A 21,284-nucleotide genomic window follows, 5' to 3' on the forward strand; every position below is an offset into this window, starting at 1 on the left:
CAGATGTACGGGGAAGGAAGAAGGGGTGGGGCCCGTTTGGCGAGTCCCTCCTCAGCCCACACTCTGGCCTTCAGATGGGGACACCCCTTGGGGCCTGGCTTGGCCACTCCAGACTCCCCTCCCTGATCTGCATCTTATTCCAATAGAGGGATCACCTTGGGGGGGTGTCTCTGAGTGTGGGAGGCCCCCTCATTTATCCCAGTTCCCAGAGATCCCTGGGCCTCACCTGTCTCCACGTGGTGAGGAAAAGGATCACCCTCGCTCCCCCCTAAAAGCGGGGCTTCCCTGGTGGCGCAGTGGTTGAGAGTCCGCCTGCCGATGCAGGGGGCGCGGGTTCGTGACCCGGTCCGGGAAGATCCCACATGCCACAGAGCGGCTGGGCCCATGAGCCATGGCCGCTGAGCCTGCGCGTCTGGAGCCTGTGCTCCGCAACGGGAGAGGCCACAACAGTGAGAGGCCCGTGTACTGCAAAAAAAAAAAAAAAAATAGGAGAAACCCCAGGGAGAGCGTGGAGCTGGACCGGGGCTTTGTGGGAAGCTGGGAGGATGTGCCTTCAGCCTGCCTGATCTGGAGGGGGAGAGGGGTTCTTCAAGAGTCACCCCCAAGCCGCTCCCACGCTGGAGATGAAGGAAACTAGAAGGACCTGGAAGTGGGAGGTGCCTTGGGCACCCCTGAGGCCAGGCGCTCCATTATACAGCTGGGGAAACTGAGGCCCAGGTGCCCACACATGGGGGCAGATCCAGACACTTGGGAGGCACAGGCCGTGACCCAGCCTGAGGACCCCCTTTCAGCACACTCGCTCCAGAGAGACCTTTGTGGGGGGCTGTGACTCCCTACCTGTGCTGACATAGAGGGAGGTGAGCGAGCAGAGGGACCACCTCCTGGGGGGGTCTGTGTGGGTCGGGGGGCGCACGATCACAGACCTCCACTCAGCCACGCTCCTGCGCACTCCCTAAAGATGGACTCATGGGTGCCAGGTAGGAAAGTAACCTTCACGACCCTCGGGAGAGACAGGGAATCAGAGACCCAGAGACAAGGTCCCCAGTCTCACCTCGGCAGTCTGTCCTCGACCCGCGCCCACTGTCCCCGGGTACGACCAGTCCCCAGGGGGCACGGCGGAGACAGAGGCAGGGGACCCCAGAAGCCCGGAGTCTGGCCCACTCCGGCCTGCCTGGCGCTGAAAGGGGCCGGGGCGGGCGGAGAGCAAGGCGGCGGGAGGTGGCGGCGAGGGGAGCCGGTGGGCGGGGGCACTGACGTCAGACCCGGGCCCGGGCGCCGGCGGCCGCTCCCCCGCCACATCCTGGTGGCCGCGCTCGCAGCCGGGCCGGGCCGTGCGCCGCTCAGCCGGGCAGCCTCGCGCGCAGCCACCGGGGAGCGGGCGGGGGCCATGCGTCGGCCTTGAGCGCGCCGGGCCGGCGCCAAGGAGCGCGCGCGGCGGGCGGGCGGCCGAGCCGGCGAGGGGCCCGCGCGCGGCGGCCGAGCATGGAGCTGAGCCTGGAGAGCCTGGGGGGCCTGCACGGCGTGGCCCATGCGCAGGCGGGAGAGCTGCTGAGCCCGAGCCACGCGCGCTCGGCGGCGGCGCCGCACCGCGGCCTGGTGGCGCCCGGGCGCCCCGGCCTGGTGGCCGGCATGGCGAGCCTGCTGGACGGCGGCGGCGGCAGCGCCGCCGGGGGCGCCGGGGGCGCGGGCGGCTCGAGCGGCGCGGGCGGCGGCGCCGACTTCCGCGGGGAGCTGGCGGGCCCGCTGCACCCGGCCATGGGCATGGCCTGCGAGGCCCCCGGCCTGGGCGGCACCTACACGACGCTCACGCCCCTGCAGCACCTGCCCCCGCTCGCGGCCGTGGCTGACAAGTTCCACCAGCACGCGGCGGCCGCGGCCGTAGCCGGGGCGCACGGCGGCCACCCCCACTCGCACCCGCACCCGGCGGCCGCGCCGCCCCCGCCGCCCCCGCCGCAGCGCCTGGCGGCCAGCGTGAGCGGCAGCTTCACCCTCATGCGCGACGAGCGCGCGGCGCTCGCCTCCGTGGGCCACCTCTACGGGCCCTACGGCAAGGAGCTGCCCGCCATGGGGTCGCCGCTCTCGCCGCTGCCCAACGCACTGCCGCCCGCGCTGCACGGCGCCCCTCAGCCCCCGCCGCCGCCGCCGCCGCCGCCGCCGCTGGCAGCCTATGGCGCGCCGGGCCACCTGGCGGGGGACAAGCTGCTGCCGCCCGCCGCCTTCGAGCCTCACGCCGCGCTGCTGGGTCGCGCGGAGGACGCGCTGGCCCGCGGGCTGCCCGGAGGCGGCGGCGGCAGCAGTTCGGGCGCCGGGAGCACCGGGGGGCTGCTGGCGCCGCTGGGCGGGCTGGCGGCGGCCGGAGCGCACGGGCCTCACTCCGGCGGCAGCGGCCCGGCCGCGGGAGGCGGCGGCCCCGGGGCGGGCGCGGCGGCCGAGGAGATCAACACCAAGGAGGTGGCGCAGCGCATCACGGCGGAGCTGAAGCGCTACAGCATCCCGCAGGCCATCTTCGCGCAGCGCATCCTGTGCCGCTCGCAGGGCACGCTCTCCGACCTGCTGCGCAACCCCAAGCCCTGGAGCAAGCTCAAGTCGGGCCGCGAGACCTTCCGCAGGATGTGGAAGTGGCTGCAGGAGCCCGAGTTCCAGCGCATGTCGGCGCTGCGCCTCGCAGGTAGGAGCGCGGCGCGTACCGCCCGACCCTAGGGGTCCGGCTCGGGGCTCCCCAGCACCAAGCAGTGCGGCAGCGGAGAGCCCCGGCTCCCTCCCCAGTCGGCGGCCTTGCGCCCCGCCCCCCCACTCTGGACGCCCCTGCAGGAGGCTAGAGCGTGATCTGCGCCCCTGCCCGTCAGTTCCGTCAGCAAAAGGGGGAAAAGGATTGTGCCGCCGTCCCTCCCGTAGACTCCCGCCCAGCCCCTCCGGGAACTGGGAGGGGGTTCCTGGACCCTTTTTAGACTGCTGGAGGATCCCCAAGCTGCCAGCAGGGTCGCTCATTGTGTGTGTGATGTGTGCGTGTGTGTTTTAGGGGGTGGGTGCCCAAGACGCGCCGCCGCTTTCAGCTCGGGGTGCCACTCCCCTCCTCCCAAACGATCCCTCGCTGCGCCTCCAGCCCCGGGGCAGAGCGCCGGGACCGTGCACCGGGTGCCAGAACCTTAGCAGCCAGGGCCGGGCCCGCGCTCAGCCCCCGGCCCCAGCGCGCGCTTCTTTGTAGCTGGGCCTCTGCGATCGATAGCCCCCTCCCCCTCTCCGGCCGCTGGCAAAGGTCACCCGAGAACGGGCGGGGGAGGGGCAGCCCGGGGGACCCTCGGCCCGCGCGGCGCGGAGGCCTTTACACCCCAGCCGGCCGCCCGCCCCACGCGTTTGCTCCTGGCTAGGGTGCGCGCACCCCACTGGCCTCTCTTTTCCGTTTTGTGTTTCTCTCGCTTCCACTTCTCTCTCTGTCGGGCGAACTGGGATCTATTTTTTTTGCTCTGTCTCCGTTTTCCTCCTGGTCTCATTCTTTCTCCTTCTCTCTGTCCCGCTCCCTCTCTACCTCTCTCTGCCTCTGTCTCCGTGTCTCACTCACACTGATGCTCATCCTCCCCTCGCTCCCTCCTCCCTCCCAGCTGACAACAGCTGGGTCCACACCTGCCCCCAGAGAGCCGGCGGCCAGGACCACTTCTCCTGGGTGTGCGTGGTGGGGTGCAGGAGAGAGCCCCCACTCTCACCACGGTGGCCTGGCTTGGGTGGGGGGGAGTCTTTTCCTGGCCACTCTGGGGAGGGGCTGCAGCTGCCCCAGCAGCGGGGACAATAGCGGCCCCGGGCGCCTGATCGATCGCTTCTCTGCGCACAGGGGCGAGTGGGGCTGGATGGAGTGGACTGGGGCTCAAACCAGGCACCCCGTAAGCGGGGAGGCAGGGAGGCACTTGGCTGTGAAGGGCCGGGCAGGGGGGCTGGGGAAGAGGGGGTGCCATTGGGGGATGGAGAGGGGTCGGTGTTCGTTGCTCCCCTCCCCCTAGGCGTCCTGGACAACCTGGGGGACTTGCACCCACACGCGGGCCTCAGTTGCCCCTTCTGCAGAACAAGGTGACTGCCTGAGCCCCGGATAGGCTTCCTAGATTCTCCACATTGGGGACTAAATCCTCCTTTGATGTGGCAGGTAACCAAGTGCGTGGGAAGGTGGCCGTGAAATGTTAGAAATGGCATCAGGAACCTGGAGGGTCTTGTGTGTAAGGGCAGTACCCACTGCTCATGACACATGCAGTGACACAGGTGTGCTCACGGGGGACACTCAGTCACACCAACACACAGCCACAGCGTGCCGTGTGTGAAGCAGGTGGTCAGGGAGCAGGTCAAGGGCATGGCTCTGACGCTGTAGGTACTAAGCAGCCCCCAGCGAATGGGGTCACTTGTGAGGTTTGACTTACTGTACACTGGCCACCTTCGGCCTCCTTCCCGGCGCGTGTATTTTGGGGACATCGTGTCTGACATGTGTGTACCCAAAGGACACACCACTTTCCATTTTTTTCCACCGTCACTGTCATTTAACTAACTGGACCCCTTTGTGGTATGTGAGTGGCACACTTCGGGGCCACCCAACAGATTGGCCAGGGCGTCTTAGAACGACAAGCCTCAGGTGAGAAGTCCCTGTGGCGGGTGCCTGCTGTGAGGGATCAGTGCCAGCCAGCAGGGCACCAGCTCCCAGAGTCGGTGTCAGTGCGGGGAGGGCAGGGGAAACTGAGGCTGCGTTTGCATCCCAGCCGGGCCTCCCTGGCTTCTGCGGCGGCAGTCAGACGCCTCACCTCTCTGAGCCTCGGTTTCCCCTTTCGAAGTGGGAGTCAGAATAGTGGCCGTCTCAGGGGTACGTGGGGTGAATGGAGAGGATGAGCACAGGACCTGGCACATGCTCAGGTCCAGGCGACATTGAGCCGCGACACCCGGCCTGTCCCCGGCTCCTCCAGGCCGCTGCCTACGCGTGACCCACCCACCCCACCCCACCCCACCCCCGTCCGCCTGGTCCGCGCGCCCGGCCCTGGGCCCCCGCCACACCTCTAGCGCGTTCAGGACCCCGTCCACAGCGCGGGGCTGGCCTTAGGATGTCAGCGGTGGCCGGGCCGGGGTAATTAAGCACCGACCGGCCGAGAGGCCTTTAGTTCCGGTCGCTGCGCGAATGAAAAGCGGTTAAGTGGCGGCAAATCGCAGCGGCTGGTGGGGGAGGCGGGGCACATCCCTCCGCAACGCGCCGACCCGCAAGCGACAGCCAAAAGCACCTCCCGGCGCCCAGACCCGCACAGTCCAACCCCGGCAGGGAGTACTCACCGCCGCCCTCTCTCCTCCCCGCCCCATCCCGGGACCCTGCAGCTCCGCGCCCCAGTCCCACCCCCTCGCGCTGGCCCGCCTCCGGCCTCGCCTCTTGGCCGAGCTGCTCCGGACCTCCCGTCAGGTAGTCCCGTCCTTGCGCTGGACCAGGAGGGAGAAAGACACACGGAGAGACAGAGAGAAAGAGAGATAGGTAAGGAAGGACAGAGAGTGGCAAAAAAAAAAAAAAAAGAAGCGAGAAAGTCAAAGAGACAGAAAAGGAGAGACTGGAAAGGGGAGTGGAGAGGTCCCAGCGGCTGCCCGGCTGCTGGGTTCCACTAGCCTGGATCCTGTCACCTCCCAGCTCCCCCGCCTCTCTCCTTCCCGACTCTGGGGCTTAGGAGGGAAGAGCAGTTTCTTTGTTTCTCTGAAGCACCCAAGAAATCTGGCCAGGTAGACCTGAGGGTCCCCCACTCCGTTGCCGCCAGGCCTGCCTGTTCTTTGTGACTCAGTTTACCCCCCTGTACAATGTGTGTGCATTGGGGGAGCCAGGCTCTGGCTCTGACATTCTGGGGATGGCCCATCCTGCATCCCCCCCAACCCCACTGCCATGGTGGGGGGGGTGACTAGCCCTACTCCGCCCCAGGATCCTCAGATTCCCACAGCTTCGGAGCCGCCGCCTCTTCGAAGCCCTCCCCGACTCTGTCTCAAACAGTAATTACGGGAGAGGGGCTGGGGGAGGGGCTGGCGGACTCCGCGGGGGCGGGGCGGTCGATGAATTCGAATTACCGTCTCTAATTCATCACCGTCGCCGGGTCGATAACTTCGGCCGTCTTCAAATATTGTTTAAATTGCAACTCCGGAGGAAAAGTATTTTTTGTAACTGATCAGAAAATATATATAAAATATCAGATGGTGGCGATTGAAAGAAGGGCCTTCTCCTCCTCCTTCTCGCCTGCCGATGAGCCCCAGACCCAGAATCCCTGAAGGCTGTGGGAGACCGGCCGTGGGGGAAACTGAGGCAGAGAGGGAGCCATTTCCGGAGGTGACAGGGGGTGGGCACGGTGAGGGCAGATGTCAGGGTTGGCGGTGGCTTTGCAGTGCGGTGGCCAGGGGCCTGGAGTCTGGAAGGGATGGTGATGGAAAGGGGAAAGGCACACCAGCTGCCCCCCTCCAGGCTAGGACAGGTTTTTCCCCCACCCCTCCCCCCATTCTGCAGCCACCATCCCGGACAGGTGTTGAATGGGAAGAGAAGAAGAGACTCAGCCCACAAGGTCCAATTCCAGAGTCCCACTTGGAGGGACACTATCCATCCCCCCCGCAAGCACTCTCCACCCCCTCTCCCCTCCCCCCATGCCCCCACCCCTGCAAAGACCAATGTACCTTCAGTAAAACCTGACCTTGATCCACCCACAAGGGTCCACACCTCTTGCAAACCCCTCCAGAAAGCCACCCCAGTAGAGAATTCGGAGACCTGGCCTCACCCGGGCTCAGTCACTGACTGATCTTGGGTGAGGGTCTGAGTCTCAGTTTCCTCATCTGAGAAATGGACAGAATCAGATACCACCTCCAAGGTATTTGTTGAGGTTTTTCTTATCAACCCCGCCCCCCCCAGAGCCCCTCAGGATGTATTCACAGACCCTGTACCCTGAGGCCCCATTGCTTAATCACCCACTCAACCCACATCTCCTTGTCTGTAGGGAGGACCTGGGTCATCCCTGGCAGCCTGTGCTTTGTGGGACCCACAGAGAGTGGGGAAGGGGAGCCAGAAGGGGTCTGGGACCTGGAGGGGACACTGCAGGCCTCCTCAGGGAAGCAGGGAGTGGGGGGATACTGTCCGGGGCTGTGTGTGCCAGGGCCATGAGGGGCTGTGCATGATGTCTTGGGTCCCCCAAACCAGTCTCTCCTTCTAGACCACAAGACCCAAGTGGGGCGGCACCAGCACCCTGCCCAGGTTCACTGATTCTGGCTTTCATTTCCACGCAGAGGGGGAGGGAGAGGAGAGGGGTAGGTTGTCAGATGGGGAGGGGGCGGGCTGGGATGCCCGGAAGCCCTCCCCCTCCCCCTCGGTTCACCCACCAGAAAGGAGGGACCTTTTAAGCCAGTTTGGGTGTTGAGCCCACTTTACAGACCAGCAAGCCAAGGCTGAAAGAAGGGTGCTTGCCAGTGCTGCGCACTCAGGGTGACTCAGAGCCTTTAGTAAATGGGGCCTGAGATGCTCAGGCTCCCACCTCCCTCAGAGACGGGGGGGGGGGGGGGGGGGGGGGGGGCGGGGGGGGTACATTCCGGGCAGGTGGCCCGGCAGAGACAAAGGCTGGGAGGGGAGCTCAGTGGACTGAGGCCAGGGACAGGAGGGAGGCTCTCAAGGTCGTGTCAAGGTCCACTTTACAAACCGCTTGGGTGACCCTTGGGCCGGGAGGGCAGGCCTGCACTTGTCCTTCCGACTCAGAGTTGGACAGGATCACGGACCCATGAGAGTCCCCTCAGGGACCACCAGAGACCCTGGGGATGGGTCCTCCTGCTGCACTCAGAGCCACCCGCTTCTGCTTTTCCTGGTGAACTGCCCCCTCCTGGCTGCCAGCCCTCAGGGGGAACCTGGGCCCTGAACTGGAGGTCCAGCCCTCCTTGGACCCCAGTCCCGATAGTACCTTCCTGCCTGAGAGACAAGGATGGTCGTTCCCACGTCACAGAGAAGCACACAGAGGAATCTCCCGGGTGAGGGGTTGGAGCTGGGCTTTGGCTCCTTTATTCTGCAGTCCCCTTACCTGAAAATCCTAGGACTAACCAAGACCCAGCCATTCTCCCTAAACTCCCTCCCTATCAACCATCACCACTCTAGTCTGAGCAACCCATCTCTGGCCGCTGCCTCCTCTTTGCTGGTCTCCAGGCTCCACTCCCTCCCCCGATGTCCTCACTCCAAAGCTGGAGGGGGCTTCTTACAGTAAGTCAGAGCTCATCGTTCTTCTGCTTAGTACCGTGCCTCGTGGCTCCCAAGAGCCCAGAAGTAGAGGAAACTTCCTTCCACGGCCCTAACCTTCTGTCCTGCGTCAATGCAGGTGGAACCACCAAGGACAAAGGCTGGGAGGTGGGAAGCCAGAGCTGCTGTAAGGATGGAGGCTGGACCCCTGCGGCTGGAGTCTTTGTACGTAGCAGCGAGCTCAGCTGAACCAGGGGAGCTCAGGCTGGTTTGAATCAAGTGTTTAATTAAATATGGCCCTTGATCAATAAGGAAGGCTGTGCTCGTGGGGGAGGGAAGAGGCTGGCCGGGAGCCAGGGGCAGCCTGGGTGACCCACCTGACCTTGGGCAGTCCAGGGACACCTGCAGCCTCGGTTTCCCCTCTGCCAAGTAGGTGTGGACGTGGTGGGGCTAGGAAAAGGGGGGACTCTCCTGCTGCTGGTGTCTTGCCCTATGGACAGATGTGGGGTAGGCCGGGGGCTTAGACCTAGAGTCACACGCGTAAAGCCACAAATTGGCAGCAGGTGGAAACGGACAAGGAGAGGCGCCCATGGCCGGCGCGGGCCTCTGGAGAGAGGGGACGGGAGTGTAGACATGCCAGTGCCAGCGACACAGTGTAGTTGCACGCGGGGAACGCAAGCGGAGATGCAAAGGAACGGGGGATATAAGTGTAGATCCTGACGGGACACAAGTGTAGACGCCCACATCCACACTACGGCAAGCGCGCGCAGACTCCGGCCCAGGACCCCCACCGCCCTCCGGTCGGGGTCTGGCACATCCCGGTGCTGGGGGAGCAGGGAAGAACCCACTTCCGTCCCCCCGACACCTTCGCTGGCGCCTGGGAATTTTTCACGGGCCCCCAGCTGAGCCGCTGGGCCACCTCTCCTACCCATCCACTTCCGGGTAGCTGCGGTCCGGACCCCACTCCCTAGAGCTGGGGGGGTTGGGAGAGGGTCACGTCCGCCCGCGGTGACGGTGGTAGGTGATGGGGGACCTGGTGCGGGCACAGCAGGGTTCATGCTTTTCTACGCACCCTAGCGCATCCGCGCCCACTAGGGAAGATGTCGGTGCTTCAGTTTCCACCACCAGGTCAACGCCGCCCCGCAGTGCCGGCAAAGCCGCGGAGTGCAGCCGGGGCCGCCACGTTCCGCACGTCTGTCCTCAGCGGACGTGGGATCTCACAAACCCAAAAGGATCTAGCGTGCATCCGCCCTCCACAGCCTGGAGGGACATGGGCGCACGCAGCCCAGTGTAAGGACCCGGCCCCTTGCACTGCACACCCGCGGCCTCCGAGCCTCAGGGTCACCGGCGCGCCCTCAACAAGTGCCCGCATCCTACCCCGGGGGAAGTCATATCCCACCCGTGGGAAGCCGCCTCTGGGTTCGCCTCCCTCTGGCCCAACCCAGGGCGGCGGCGGACTTGGCGCGCTTGGCTGTGCGCTCGGAACGTCGGGTCACAGCTCCTGGAATGCAGACAGCACAGCGCGGGGGCCGGGGCGCTTGGGGAGGGATGCGTGCGGCGGCGGTCAGGCCCGGGACTGTGGACAAGGCGCTTCCCCTGCGCACCTCCGTTTCCCCAAATGGAGACTAGAATCCTCAGCCCGGCTGAGAACGAAGCACGTAAAGAAAAGCCTCCTGCGCGCGTCGGAGCAACGGCAAAGTCCCTGCTTGCTTCCTCCGCCTCCCTCCTGTCCACCCACCCTGTTCTTTAAAAAATGCTGTATTATTTTTTTTCACACAGCGGACACATTCGCCAAGTTCCAAATTTAAGTGGAGCAAGTCCCCTTTCTGTAAACCGCAGTTCGTATTGCTCCTCCGAAAGAGAGGTTACACTTCATCCGGCAGCCATAATGCACGTCCTTTTCCTTTTCCTTTTCCTCTTTTTAAAAAACACCGGTTCTGCTGTGCTTTTGCTTCACCGACAGCCGGCACATCCACATCAGGAAAGAGAGAGCCTCGAAGGCATTTTTGCCTGCTGCATAGTATTCTGTTTGGCCCTTTCCTTCTGTCTTCAACCACGTCCCTGCCCAATGGACATTTAGGACAGTTCCAGGTGGTTTGTCGTCGCCCCCAGGGCTGCAGTGAGCACGCGCAGCACGACAGTTTTGCCTGTGAGTTTATCTGTGGCTTAGTTTCCCAGTCACTGAAATGCTGGGTCCTCCCCCCCCCCACGCTGGCCTTTTCTGCTTTGGCTTCTCTATGCTTTTTCTTATCACCGAAGGTTCCTTTCCTGTCATCTTTTTCAAATCCATTTACAGCTGTCAGCCGCTGCGACTCTTAACATTTTTTTTTAAAATAAAAGCTCTGTGTGCACCCGCTGATGAGGTTTGCCCCCAGTGCCTGAATGGGGGGGCGGGTCTCAAGGCGTGAGAGCTGACCCTGGACACCCCCGTCCCCCCATCCCCAGGCGTTGCAACCACCAGATGGAGCGCCCCCCCCCCCCCCCCCCCCGGGAGGGGCAGCCCAGAACCCGGTGGAAACGCTCATTTCCCTGATAAGTCTTTGAAAGGCTCAGAACTAATTTGAAAATGCGGCCATTAAAATCCCATCAGGGGAAGCAGGGGGGTGGGGAGGGAGGCTGGGTGACAGCCAAGGTGCGTTCAGAGGCTGGGGGAGGGGGAGGGGTGGACCTGGCGGGCAGGGGAGGGGTGGAGGGGCAGAGAGTGATGAGGCATCGGAGACAGAGGAGGGGCTGCTGAGGCTTCCAGGGGGTCCACATCTGAGGGCAGGGGCCTGGCTCAGCACCGTCTCCCTGGAGATGACTCCCCTCCCCCCCACCCATGGGAACGTCTTCCCGGTGCCCTGAGGAGTGCGGGGTGTGGATAAAGCAGGTCGGAGGCTGTATATGCTCAGGCTCCCCTCCGAGTGACTCACTGTGTGACCTTGGGCAAGTCACTCAAACTGTCCCTGGCCAGGGGAGGCCAGCGGGGGCTGCTCAGGGCAGCTCAGCCCAGTGGGGACAAGCCACTAGGGTGGTGGCATCAATGTGGCCCACACCTGGGGCTGAGCAGCTGGTGGCCGGGGTGGGACGTGTCGCCAAGGAAACCGGTCATCATCCCAGCCGGGGACCTGGCTCCGTATTGAATTGTCTGCCCCGAGAAGCTGAGCTGAGCGCGGGAGGTGGCCGGAGGGGAGGGAACGGGACAGTGGCTCTGGCTCCCGCTCCCACACCACCACCCGGTGCCCAGGTAGACAGATCCTGGGAAGGGGGTGGTACCGGCACACGGGGCCGGGGCCCTGCGGGCAGGCGAGAGTGGCTCCGCGGTGGCTCTGACACTGCACGGAGGGTGACACAGAGGGATGAGCACTTCTCGGGCCACCGTCTGGCTGCTGTCCTCCCCTGTCAGACCCAGGCTTTCACAGTGGGGGGAGCCACCCTCCTGATGCCACCTGGCTTCTTCCAGATCTGTTCCCCCCTAGCCGGGCTCATGTCTTACCCCACCCATAGCCCAACCATGCCCACCTCCATCCCGAGCTGCACAGCGGGGGCAGCTGGCAGCCCCGTCTGGGAACAGTCAGTCATCGGTTTCCCTGTATCTGTGCGATTATTCGGGTGACGGTGTTTTCACACCACATCGAGGCTCCGTGGGACCTTGCACACAGTGCACACAGGAGGTGCTTGGTAGCTGTGTGAGTGAAGCGGGAGGGGGAAGGAGTGAGCAGCTGCAGGGTCCGCCCTGGCCCGCATGTGGAGCCAGCTTTGCTTGGGACCCCCAACCCCACGGACAGATGGGGACATCAGGACCAGGGGTCGCTGGGCCCGCTTTATAAACCAGGAAAACTGTGTCCACAGACTGTGTGCTCAGGGCCACTCGGCCCCCGGAGCCCAGGCCCAGCGTCCCCGCTGATGGGGAAGGGCAGGGCAGTGGGGCAGCTAGCAGGCCCAAGGCCGGAAGACAGACAGGAGCCACCCCGGGGGTCTCCACGGCCCATCCTACGTCCTGTAGACTCAGACCCAGTGGGCTCAGCGCCACGCACCCTGGCTGTCACACCCAGCAAGTCACGTTCCGCCCTTGATTCTTCACACTGCATCCTCTGTCTGACATCCACGCTGTGTCCCCAACCCCCGAGGCCAGCTGCAAGCAAACGTCACGCTGAGGCCTGCTGGCCCCCGGGTCTTCCGCCGCTGCCCACGGACCGGCCACATCCTCTGAGCCTCTGCCCCCACCGCCCCCCAGGTCCCCACCCGCTGCCCACCTGTCTGCCTATCGCACCGAAGGCTCTGGCTACCCTCCCAGTTTACCCGTTCCTCACACGCGTGTGGTCTGCGGTGCGTGGCTACCCCTTCCAACACAGCAAAGCCGCACTGCACACGCCGCCTCCCACCCGGCCAGGCCCTGTGCAGCCCCACGCGGGCACACCCAACTGATGGGGGACAGGCAGACGCCCGCGTGCTCAGCCGGCTGGGGCCAGGGATGGCCCAGGACAGGCACAGCAGGGGCACTCATCCCGCCATGTCACCCACCCAGACCACAGTGGGCCTCTGGAGGAGGAGAGGAGGATGGTGCAGGATGCCAGAGGGGAGGGGGAGACGGAGGGGGGGAGGAGATGGGTGTCTGTCAGGTGATGATGGGGGTGAACAGGTGCAACTCTAGCTCCCTCCACTGCGGACCTGATCCTCTCCATCCACTGAGGGGCGACTGAATCCAGGGACACAGCCCTCCCCCTCCTGCTGCACAGCCCCAGCTTCTCCCTGGCTGACTGGGGACAGGGTGCTCCCTGCTGAGGGCCCTCCCTGGGGTCCCCCTGCTTTACCGGACCCTCCAGGGCAGTGACCAGCCGGGTCTCCCTGCGCAGGGTCTTCCAGTCTGGGCTGAGTCCCCTACCACCCACACAGGGGTGTCAGGCATTGGACAACACAGCCAGCCGGCAGCCTCCCGTGGATCCACTCTGTGCTGGGCACCAGAAGGCTCCTAGGGGAGAGAATTGGGGTTCTGCTGAGGGTGAGGGGAAGAGTTTCCTGGGGCAAGGGCAACTGGGGCTGGGCCTTGAGGGATGTCTAGGAGTTCTTTGGCTGAGGCAGCCCAGCTCCCTACTCCAGACCTCATTTTCTCCATCCCTCCCCCCTCCAGGAAGATTCTAGGGAAGGTGCTGAGGCTTGAGGCCTGCCCTGAGAGGGGGAGAAACTTCACGGCTGCCCTGCAAGTGGGGCCCAGAGCCTAGCTCCTCCCCGGGGCCCCCATATGGGAGCTGGGAGCCTCATCCCAGCCCCACCATCGTATTCAAGACTTTTCTGGCTAAACCCCTTCTCAGAGCCTGGCAAGGCAGAGATCATGATTAAGACAATTTTCCATTTGAGGAACCTGAGACTCAGAGGCTGTCACCACGCAGTAATCCACAGTGGGGACGGGTCTGACTGCCCTCTTGGGCCCCTGGACGCAAGCAGCTTTGTAGAAAGGCAGGAGGGACAGAGGTGCCATGGGAGCAAGTCTCCAGGGGTCTGAAATGAAAGGGAACTTGAGGGTCCCCCCAACTCACCTCCCATTGCCGCCACCCAAAACGTGGACCAACAGGGCCCACCCTCCTACCTGGAGTCCCGCGGGCCAGACCAGCCGAAAAGCCTGCCGTTAGCGCCTGCTGGGCTCCCCGTGAGGCAGCTGATTTGGGAATAAGGTCTCTTCTGTATCTCCTTTGATCTCCTCCAGGGCTTCTGGGACCCCCCCAGGAGCCAGCCCCAGACCCTCCTCATCCCTGGACTCCAAAAAGACTGATAGCAATGAGGGAAACAGGATGGCGTGCAGCCGCCACTGTGGTGCACCTGCATCCCGTCCTCCACCTGAATCATTTCTATCTCCATCACCTTCCCCACCATCTTGAAGATCAGAGCATCTTGGAATCAGCAGCTCCAAGTAGCAGATTCTCAGTCCCTGGGGTCAGGGAGGGTGGACAGGAGAGAAAGTTGGGTCCAAAACCCTCACTCTGTGGCACCCCTGGATAGAGTGGGAGAATGGTGTGGAAAAAAGAAAGAAAAAAGCAGAGGAGGGAGAAAGTTGCAGTATTAAATTGGGGGGGGGGGTCAGGGTGGGCCTCACAGAGAAGAGATTTGAGCGAAGAATGGAAGGAGGCAAGGGAACAATGAAGAAACGTGGGAAGAGCAACGCAGGCAGTGACTTCCCTGGTGGCGCAGTGGCTAAGACTCTGTGCTCGCAATGCATGGGGCCCAGGTTCGATCCCTGGTCAGGGAACTAGATCCCACGTGCCACAGCTAAGAGCTGTCACAGCCAAATAAATAAATAAATATTTATAAATAAAAAGAGCGATGCAGGCAGAGGTGGCAGCCAGTGCAAAGGCCCTGAGGTTGCACTGTGCCCGGGGGATGTGACCAGTGTGGCCACGGAGGAGTGAGCTGAGTGAGGGGCAGCAGGAGGAGGTGAGAACAGAGAGGCAGTGGGGGACCAGGGGCCGAGCGAGATGGGGAGGGCTGGGGCAGCTGATGTGCCCTGAAAAATGTTTGAAGGAGGCAGAACGTCCCATTTTGCCACTGAGGAGACTGAGGCAGGCCCTGCAAGGGAACTGACCCACCCAGGGTCCCAGAGCATGTATGAAGGCCATCCCACCACACCAATCCCACAGGCCAGCCCAGCTGGCTCCTCCTCTGCTGACTGTCACGGCAGCCATGGTTGGTGGTGAGGGCCTGTGTCTGAGGCCACTCCCTGTCTCCCCACCACAGGCTGGGTGGCCCTGGTGGGGGAACCTGGGCTGAGTCCCCCTGTGCTGGGCACATACAAGGTGGACTCTAGGAGGGGGTTTGATGGTGTCGGTGAGGATTTTGGAGGAGACGGTGGTGGAGGTGCAAGTGGAGGAGGTGATGAGAGCAGAGGTGGTGTTGATGATGGAGTTCGGCTGCGGAGAGAGGTGGTGGTGGTACAGGTGGTGGTAATGGTGGAGGAGGAGGGGCTGGTGGTGGAACTGATGCAGATGATGGAAGGGATGGTGGTAGATGGACACCGATGGTGGTGGAGACGAGGTGATGGCAGAAGAGGTGATGGAGGTGGAGGAGGTGGGGGTGGTGGAGGAGGTGATGGAGGGAGAAGTGATGCAGGTGGAGGAGGCGATGCAGGTGCACCACAGTGGCGGTCCCCACTGGAGATCATCGTGGAAGAGGTGGCCGCAGCAGTGGCATGGCAGTGTGAGGCTGCTGGCTGGTGCCATGAGTACATCCCAGGCTGCTCCCGGGCTCCTCTTCCCCAGCCCTGCTCCCTGGCCGGTCCTCTGGCAGCCTTGGTTTTCACTTCTGTGAAAGGGGCCCATACCCAGGCCTCTCCTCCTTCTGGGGCTGCCTCCAGGGGTGCATTGGTTATTAGGACTGACCCGGGTGATGCTGGGCGCTGGGAGGGATACTGATGAGGGGCAGGGCAGCGATAGGACCCGCTGCTGGGGGGCTTTGGGGCACCTCCCGTGCTGGCACTCACACCCCCGCCAGGGGCAGGGGCCTCCAGGCCGGCGCCGCCGGGGTCTGTGGGGGAGGGAAGCGGTGACAAAAGCTGCTCGAGGTAAACAGCTCCGACTGGAGCCCGGATCGATCCAGGCTGTGAGGAGCTGTAATTAGATTGAACGCTGGGAAGGGGGGCGAGCGGAGCCTCTTTTTGCTGCGATCGACAAAACGCGAAGTTTTTTCACCGCTCTGCTTCGCCCGGCCCCTCCCCCAGCCTCTGCCTCTGGGGCCCCCATTAGACTCTGGGTTGGAGAAGGGGGAGGCCGGGGGCAAAGAGGCGACCCACATCTTACCTCCCTCCCCTCTGCCAGTCAACTCTGGCTGCTGTCTTGCCCCTGCCAGGACTTGCTGGGCGAACTTGGGCGAGGGGCTTACCTTCTCTGAGTAAGTAAGAAGGAAACTTCCTGCCCTATGGAATTATAAGGCCCTGCACATGCAAAGCTCTTGCAAGCTAGAGCATTGATACAAAGGAGCATTTGTATATCCGTCCCTAGTGTAAATGCGTAGTGAACTCATGAGAAAATTGCTAAGAGAATGAATGAATGCATGAGTGAATGAATGAATTGATGATCGCAACAGGAGGGCAAGAAAGGCCTCTTTTGGAACGTAAAGGCCTGGTTGAGTTTTGACTCTTCCCTGGCCTTGCTGCCTGAGACCCAGCTTTCCCTTGAAAGAGTGGGGGATGTGGCCTCCTCTCGTGAGTCTCACAGGCTTGCCAGGTTCCAAGGAGATGGGAGGTCAAGGCAGTTGCTTGTGCTTCCTTCGAACATTTCTTTAAGCAGACAAAATACGAACAAATGTTCTCACTCCCCTGTTTTGTATACAAAAGGCTGCCCGGTACACTGTTCATGTCCTAGGTTTTGCCTCATACAGTACCAGGATTGCTTTTCCTTTCTTGCACGGCTGTTTGTTTTTCCAGGAGTTAATTGTTGCCAATCACGAACTCTTCCCACATCCTCCATCAAAGTTCGAAACCAACGCATGTTAGGACATTTCCATTTCCCTTGGTTCTTCTGCTCTGACCTGAATGGGACTGCCCTCCGTGCCCTTGGTGCCTTTGTCCTGCTGTCTTTCAGGCTCTCCCGTCTTCATCTGGGGGACCGCTTTTCCCTTTCCTCTAGGTTGAATCACATTTCCTGATTCTCGCACCTTCCTTTTTTGATTTACTTCCTCATTTTGATGGAACACACCCTCTAGTAGCTTTCTGAGAAAAGGGTATAAAGAAGTCAACTTCTGGAGACCTTGAATGTCTGACTATATCTTTAGTCCACCTTCATGCTTATGTTTGGCCGGTCACACAATTCTAGCTGAATACAGTTTTCCCTCAGAATTTTGAAGGCATTGTTCCACTGGCTCCCAGTTTTCAAGAAGCCCAAAGCCACTCTGATTCTTAGGTCTCCAAATGGCGTGTGGCTTTCCTCTCTGGGACATTTTATCTTCTTTTTCATCCTGGGTCCCTGACATTTCACAAGGATGAACCTCAGGGAGTGTATTATTTTTCATTCATTGAGCTGAGCATTTCATGGGCTCTTTTAAACTGAACTCTCATGTCTTCCAGCCATGGATTTAAAATATATATATATATATATATATAATTTATTTGGGCTTCCCTTCCTCTAGTTTTGGATGGGCTCTTGCTCCGATGACAAACCTGCACATTCATCCTCTAACTTTGTTATCACCTTTCCCTCATTTTCCATCTCTGTGTCCACCTGTATTTCCAGGGATATTTGCTTTATGTTCCAATCCTTTTTTTTTTTTTAATTTTTTGGCCCAGTCACATGGCCTGCAGGATCTTAGTTCCCCGACCAGGGATTGAACCCGGGCCCTTGGCAGTGAAAGCGCCGAGTCCTAACCACTGGACCACCAGGAATTCCCTACGTTCCAATTCTTACATTGACTTTATTCCAGCTATTATATACTTAAATTCTAAAAGCATTGTCTTCCCCTTTCATGGTCCTGTTTCATGGATACAGTATTTTTCTCTTACCTCTCCAAGAATCTGACTTATAACAGTGCCTGACCTGTCTGTTTCTTCTGAGAGCGTCATCCCCCAATCCTCCTGCCATTTTTCTCACTTTTTCTCTCTCTCCTTCATTAGAGGCTTTTCTGAAATGTCCAGTAACCTCTGATCATCACTCTTCTTTAATCATGAAACCTGAAACAGCCAATCAGAAGCCCCGTGTGTGTTCCAGGTCAGAGGGGGCCAGGGAGGGACGTGGTGCGTCAGGTCACACAGGGGAACCTGTCGTCCCCGAGAAACGAGCCACAGTGCAGGGGACATTCATTTATTTTTGCTGACGTGTGTGGACATTGATCTGGCATGTCATCGGGTTCAGGCTGTCCTGGAACCAAAAATTCCAGCTTGGCTTGTGGTCCCAGCAGGCCACTGGGCCTGGCAGCAGGGATCTGCTAGTACAGCCTGTGCCACCGGCCACTATGGGGGTGACAGAGTCGCTGGGGCAAGCGGTTGGCAGGGAGGCAGGATAGGGCAGGTGTCCACCACCCACTGCCCCTGACTGCTACGTGGATGAGGAATTGAGACTCTGATAGAGTTTGTGCTTATGTCAGCAGCCCCCGGGGGGAAGTAGCCTGCTCTGGCTGGTGAAGCTCATCTTTTCCACCCACTGGCCCCCATGGCATTGAGGGGAGGGGTCCGCTTTGGAGCTGGGGCAGGGAGGAGGAGGACCACAGGCTCCAGCCCAGCTCCACCACCCTGAGATGTTGCCATTTCCCCTTTGCAAGCATCCACCGACCACAGGGCAGCCTCCTGCAGCCTTCCCGGTCCTCCGTGCAGGTGACCCTGGGAGAGGGAGGGTTGGTCTCTCAACCCCCCTTAGATCCTCCCAGCTCCAGAAGTTCCTCTGGGGACTCGAGGGGAGCCAAACCTCAGTCTCAGTCTGCTGGTGGGGGGAGGCCAGAGTGGGGGCTCAGATATCAGAATCAGGCAGTGGTTGCCCATGTGAGCCTGGTTCAGGGTCCCTGAGCTGGCCAGGCGCCAGAGGACACCAGGGAAGGAAGCGTGGGCTGTCACCCCCCTTCTGAGAACCCCCCTGCCCCGTCATTCCGGGGGGAGGTTACTGGGCTTTGTGACACATCTCCAAGGACCTGTGAATTAACCACTTCTTCCACCCAGGTCTACACTGAGCCAAATAACTCACATGTAGAGTTTCCATGTCATTTCCCCCAGCACCCCCCAGGTGTGGGCTGCAGAAGGGAGGGCGGAAAGCCACCAACACCAGTGGTGCTCTTGAGGTCAGGATTCTTGGGGGGGTGGGGAGGGGTTTGGGGATATGAGGCTGGGGAGGGGGCCAAGCATGCAGAAGAGGGACGGGAGGGGTGGCGACCCGTGCCTGTGGAGGTGTGCTCACACTGTGTCCCCTTCTGTTTCTCCCCACCTCCACATCTGCCTCCTCTGTCTCTGTCTCCTGCCCACGACTGTCTGCCCCCCCCCTTCCTTCCATTACTGGCGGTCTCTACTCGCTGCCTCCTGGCCTCTTTCTGTGTCTCCCTGTCTCTTTTGGCCCTGTCCCCGGGTCGTCTCTCCCTCCATCTCTCGCGTTTCCCGCGTATTTCTGTGTTTCCTCGTGTCTCTCCGCTCCGGGACGCGTGGCCTGTCTTCTTCCGTGCGGCCGCACGGTGGCGCTGCGTCCCGCTCGCCCGCCCGCCCGCTCGCCCGCAGCCTGCAAGCGGAAGGAGCAGGAGCAGCAGAAGGAGCGCGCGCTGCAGCCCAAGAAGCAGCGCCTGGTGTTCACCGACCTGCAGCGGCGCACGCTGATCGCCATCTTTAAGGAGAACAAGCGGCCGTCGAAGGAGATGCAGGTCACCATCTCGCAGCAGCTCGGCCTGGAGCTCAACACCGTCAGCAATTTCTTCATGAACGCGCGGCGCCGCTGCATGAACCGCTGGGCCGAGGAGCCAGGCGCGGCCCCCGGGGGCCCCGTCGGCGCCGCGGCCACCTTCTCCAAGGCCTGAGGCGCCCCGCCCCCTCCCCTCCCCCCCAACCGCGCCCTCCCCTCCCCCCTCCCCCACCGCGCCCTCCCAGCCTCCACGGCCCCGGGCGCTGCCCTCCCACGTCCCCCAGCCCCAACCCTGCCGGCCCGGAGACCCGCGCCAGGGGGCACCTGGAGGGGCTGCCGTCCGGGTTCCCACACCCCGGGAAGGGACGCAGCACACCCCCAGCCCAAGTGCACAAAAAGGGCCCCCCTCCTCCCTCCGTCCCAATCTCCTTCAGGCCAAAGGAAGCCCTCCACCCCCCCGCCAGAGGGGAGGGGGTGACAGAAAGGGGCTCCCGGGCTCCCTTTCAAGGCAGGACGCCCAGGGGGCTTCGAGGAAAACCAGGGCTCACCTGTCGTCCCGAAAGCGGGTCAAGAAGCACATACTAGAAACAAACCGGGTATTTAAAAAAGGAATTTAAAGAATAATCCCTCCTTCGCCGGCCCCCCGACCCCACGGAAGGAGGCAGGGAGGCTTCCTCTACAATGGTACCCCCCCAAACCCCCGGCACGGACCCTTCCCCGAGATCTCAACCCCTCCAAAGTCGCCAAAGCCCACGTCGAGCTGGAGCCTCACACTGCCCCCACCCCACCAAGACCACCCCGGGTCCGCCGGCAGAACTGCCTCCGCAGCCAAGACCCAGCCGCCCCTCCCGGCAGCCGGGATTCCTTGTGCCAAGAATTGCCTGCCTTAACGTCTGGGGGCGGGGGTGCCCTGCAGTGGCGACCGCCCAGCACCCACCGGCGAGCACCCTTCCCCACCCTGTCCCAGACCGGAGGGGACGGCAGCTCAAACAAGCGGGTAATTCCAGACGCCTCCCTCCCCACATCCCTCTGCCAGTTCACTTTACCGCTAGGCACCTTGATGAATGACGCGCGGGGAGAGACAGACCCCAGGAAACAGAAGAAAACACCCAGATTCCACGGAGAAACGGGCCCCGGAAGAGCAGGGCACACCTGAGCCTCTGCTCGCTGGGGTCGCGGCGTCGCCCTCTGCTCGGGACCCCCCGGAACTTCCCCCACCTCCCAGCGCTCGGGGGTGCGGCGCTGGGCCTGCAGGGGCGCAGGGGTGAACCGGTCCTGCTGCTGCTTTTTCTCCAAAGAGAGAAAGAAGATGATGAACAAGGTGGAATCTGCTTGCTCTAATTTTTGCCAAAAGAAAAACAAAAAATGACAAAGGGGAAGGAAGGGTCAGAAATGAAGATGAGCACGCCCCTCTCCCCTGCTCACCCTCTCCAGGTGACCTCCAGGACTGGCCGGCAGCTGGATCCCAAGAGCCTGCTCCCCCGCCCAGGGCTCAAGAGCTGGAGGCTAGAAGGAACCTCTCCCCACAAAACCGCCTCCCACCCCCTGACCACCACCTCCCACCCCCTGACCACCGCCTCCCAGAGAGGTGGCCACACCCCTCCCCTTTGAGAATGCAAGAGACATTTCTAATGAAATGCCCCTCCTCCTCCCCAGGTAAAGGCTACCTCACTCAAATGTTCATGTCTGTGATTGGAAAAATCACGCCTGATACCAAAGATTTCCCCCAAGGACTTGTGCTGGATGCTAGGATTCCCTCGCCTGGGGACCAGGTGTGGGCGAGGGTCTGCTTTGGGCCCTGCCCCCCAGGTGCCACCTGTCCA

The 21,284-nt window shown here is 62.0% G+C and overlaps 1 protein-coding gene across 1 annotated transcript; it reads left to right on the forward strand.

Moving 5' to 3' along the window:
* Nucleotides 1–1,482: 1,482 nt before the first annotated feature.
* ONECUT3 (one cut homeobox 3) lies at nucleotides 1,483–19,636 on the forward strand (the record flags this gene model as incomplete). The annotated part of the gene is made up of 2 exons (XM_079915926.1): nucleotides 1,483–2,668; nucleotides 19,344–19,636. The coding sequence occupies 2 exons, from the start codon at nucleotides 1,483–1,485 to the stop codon at nucleotides 19,634–19,636; spliced, it is 1,479 nt and encodes a 492-aa protein (XP_079772052.1).
* Nucleotides 19,637–21,284: the final 1,648 nt, after the last annotated feature.

The sequence above is a fragment of the Stenella coeruleoalba genome, assembly GCF_951394435.1.
Source record: "Stenella coeruleoalba genome assembly, chromosome: 3".
Lineage (NCBI taxonomy): Eukaryota > Metazoa > Chordata > Mammalia > Artiodactyla > Delphinidae > Stenella > Stenella coeruleoalba.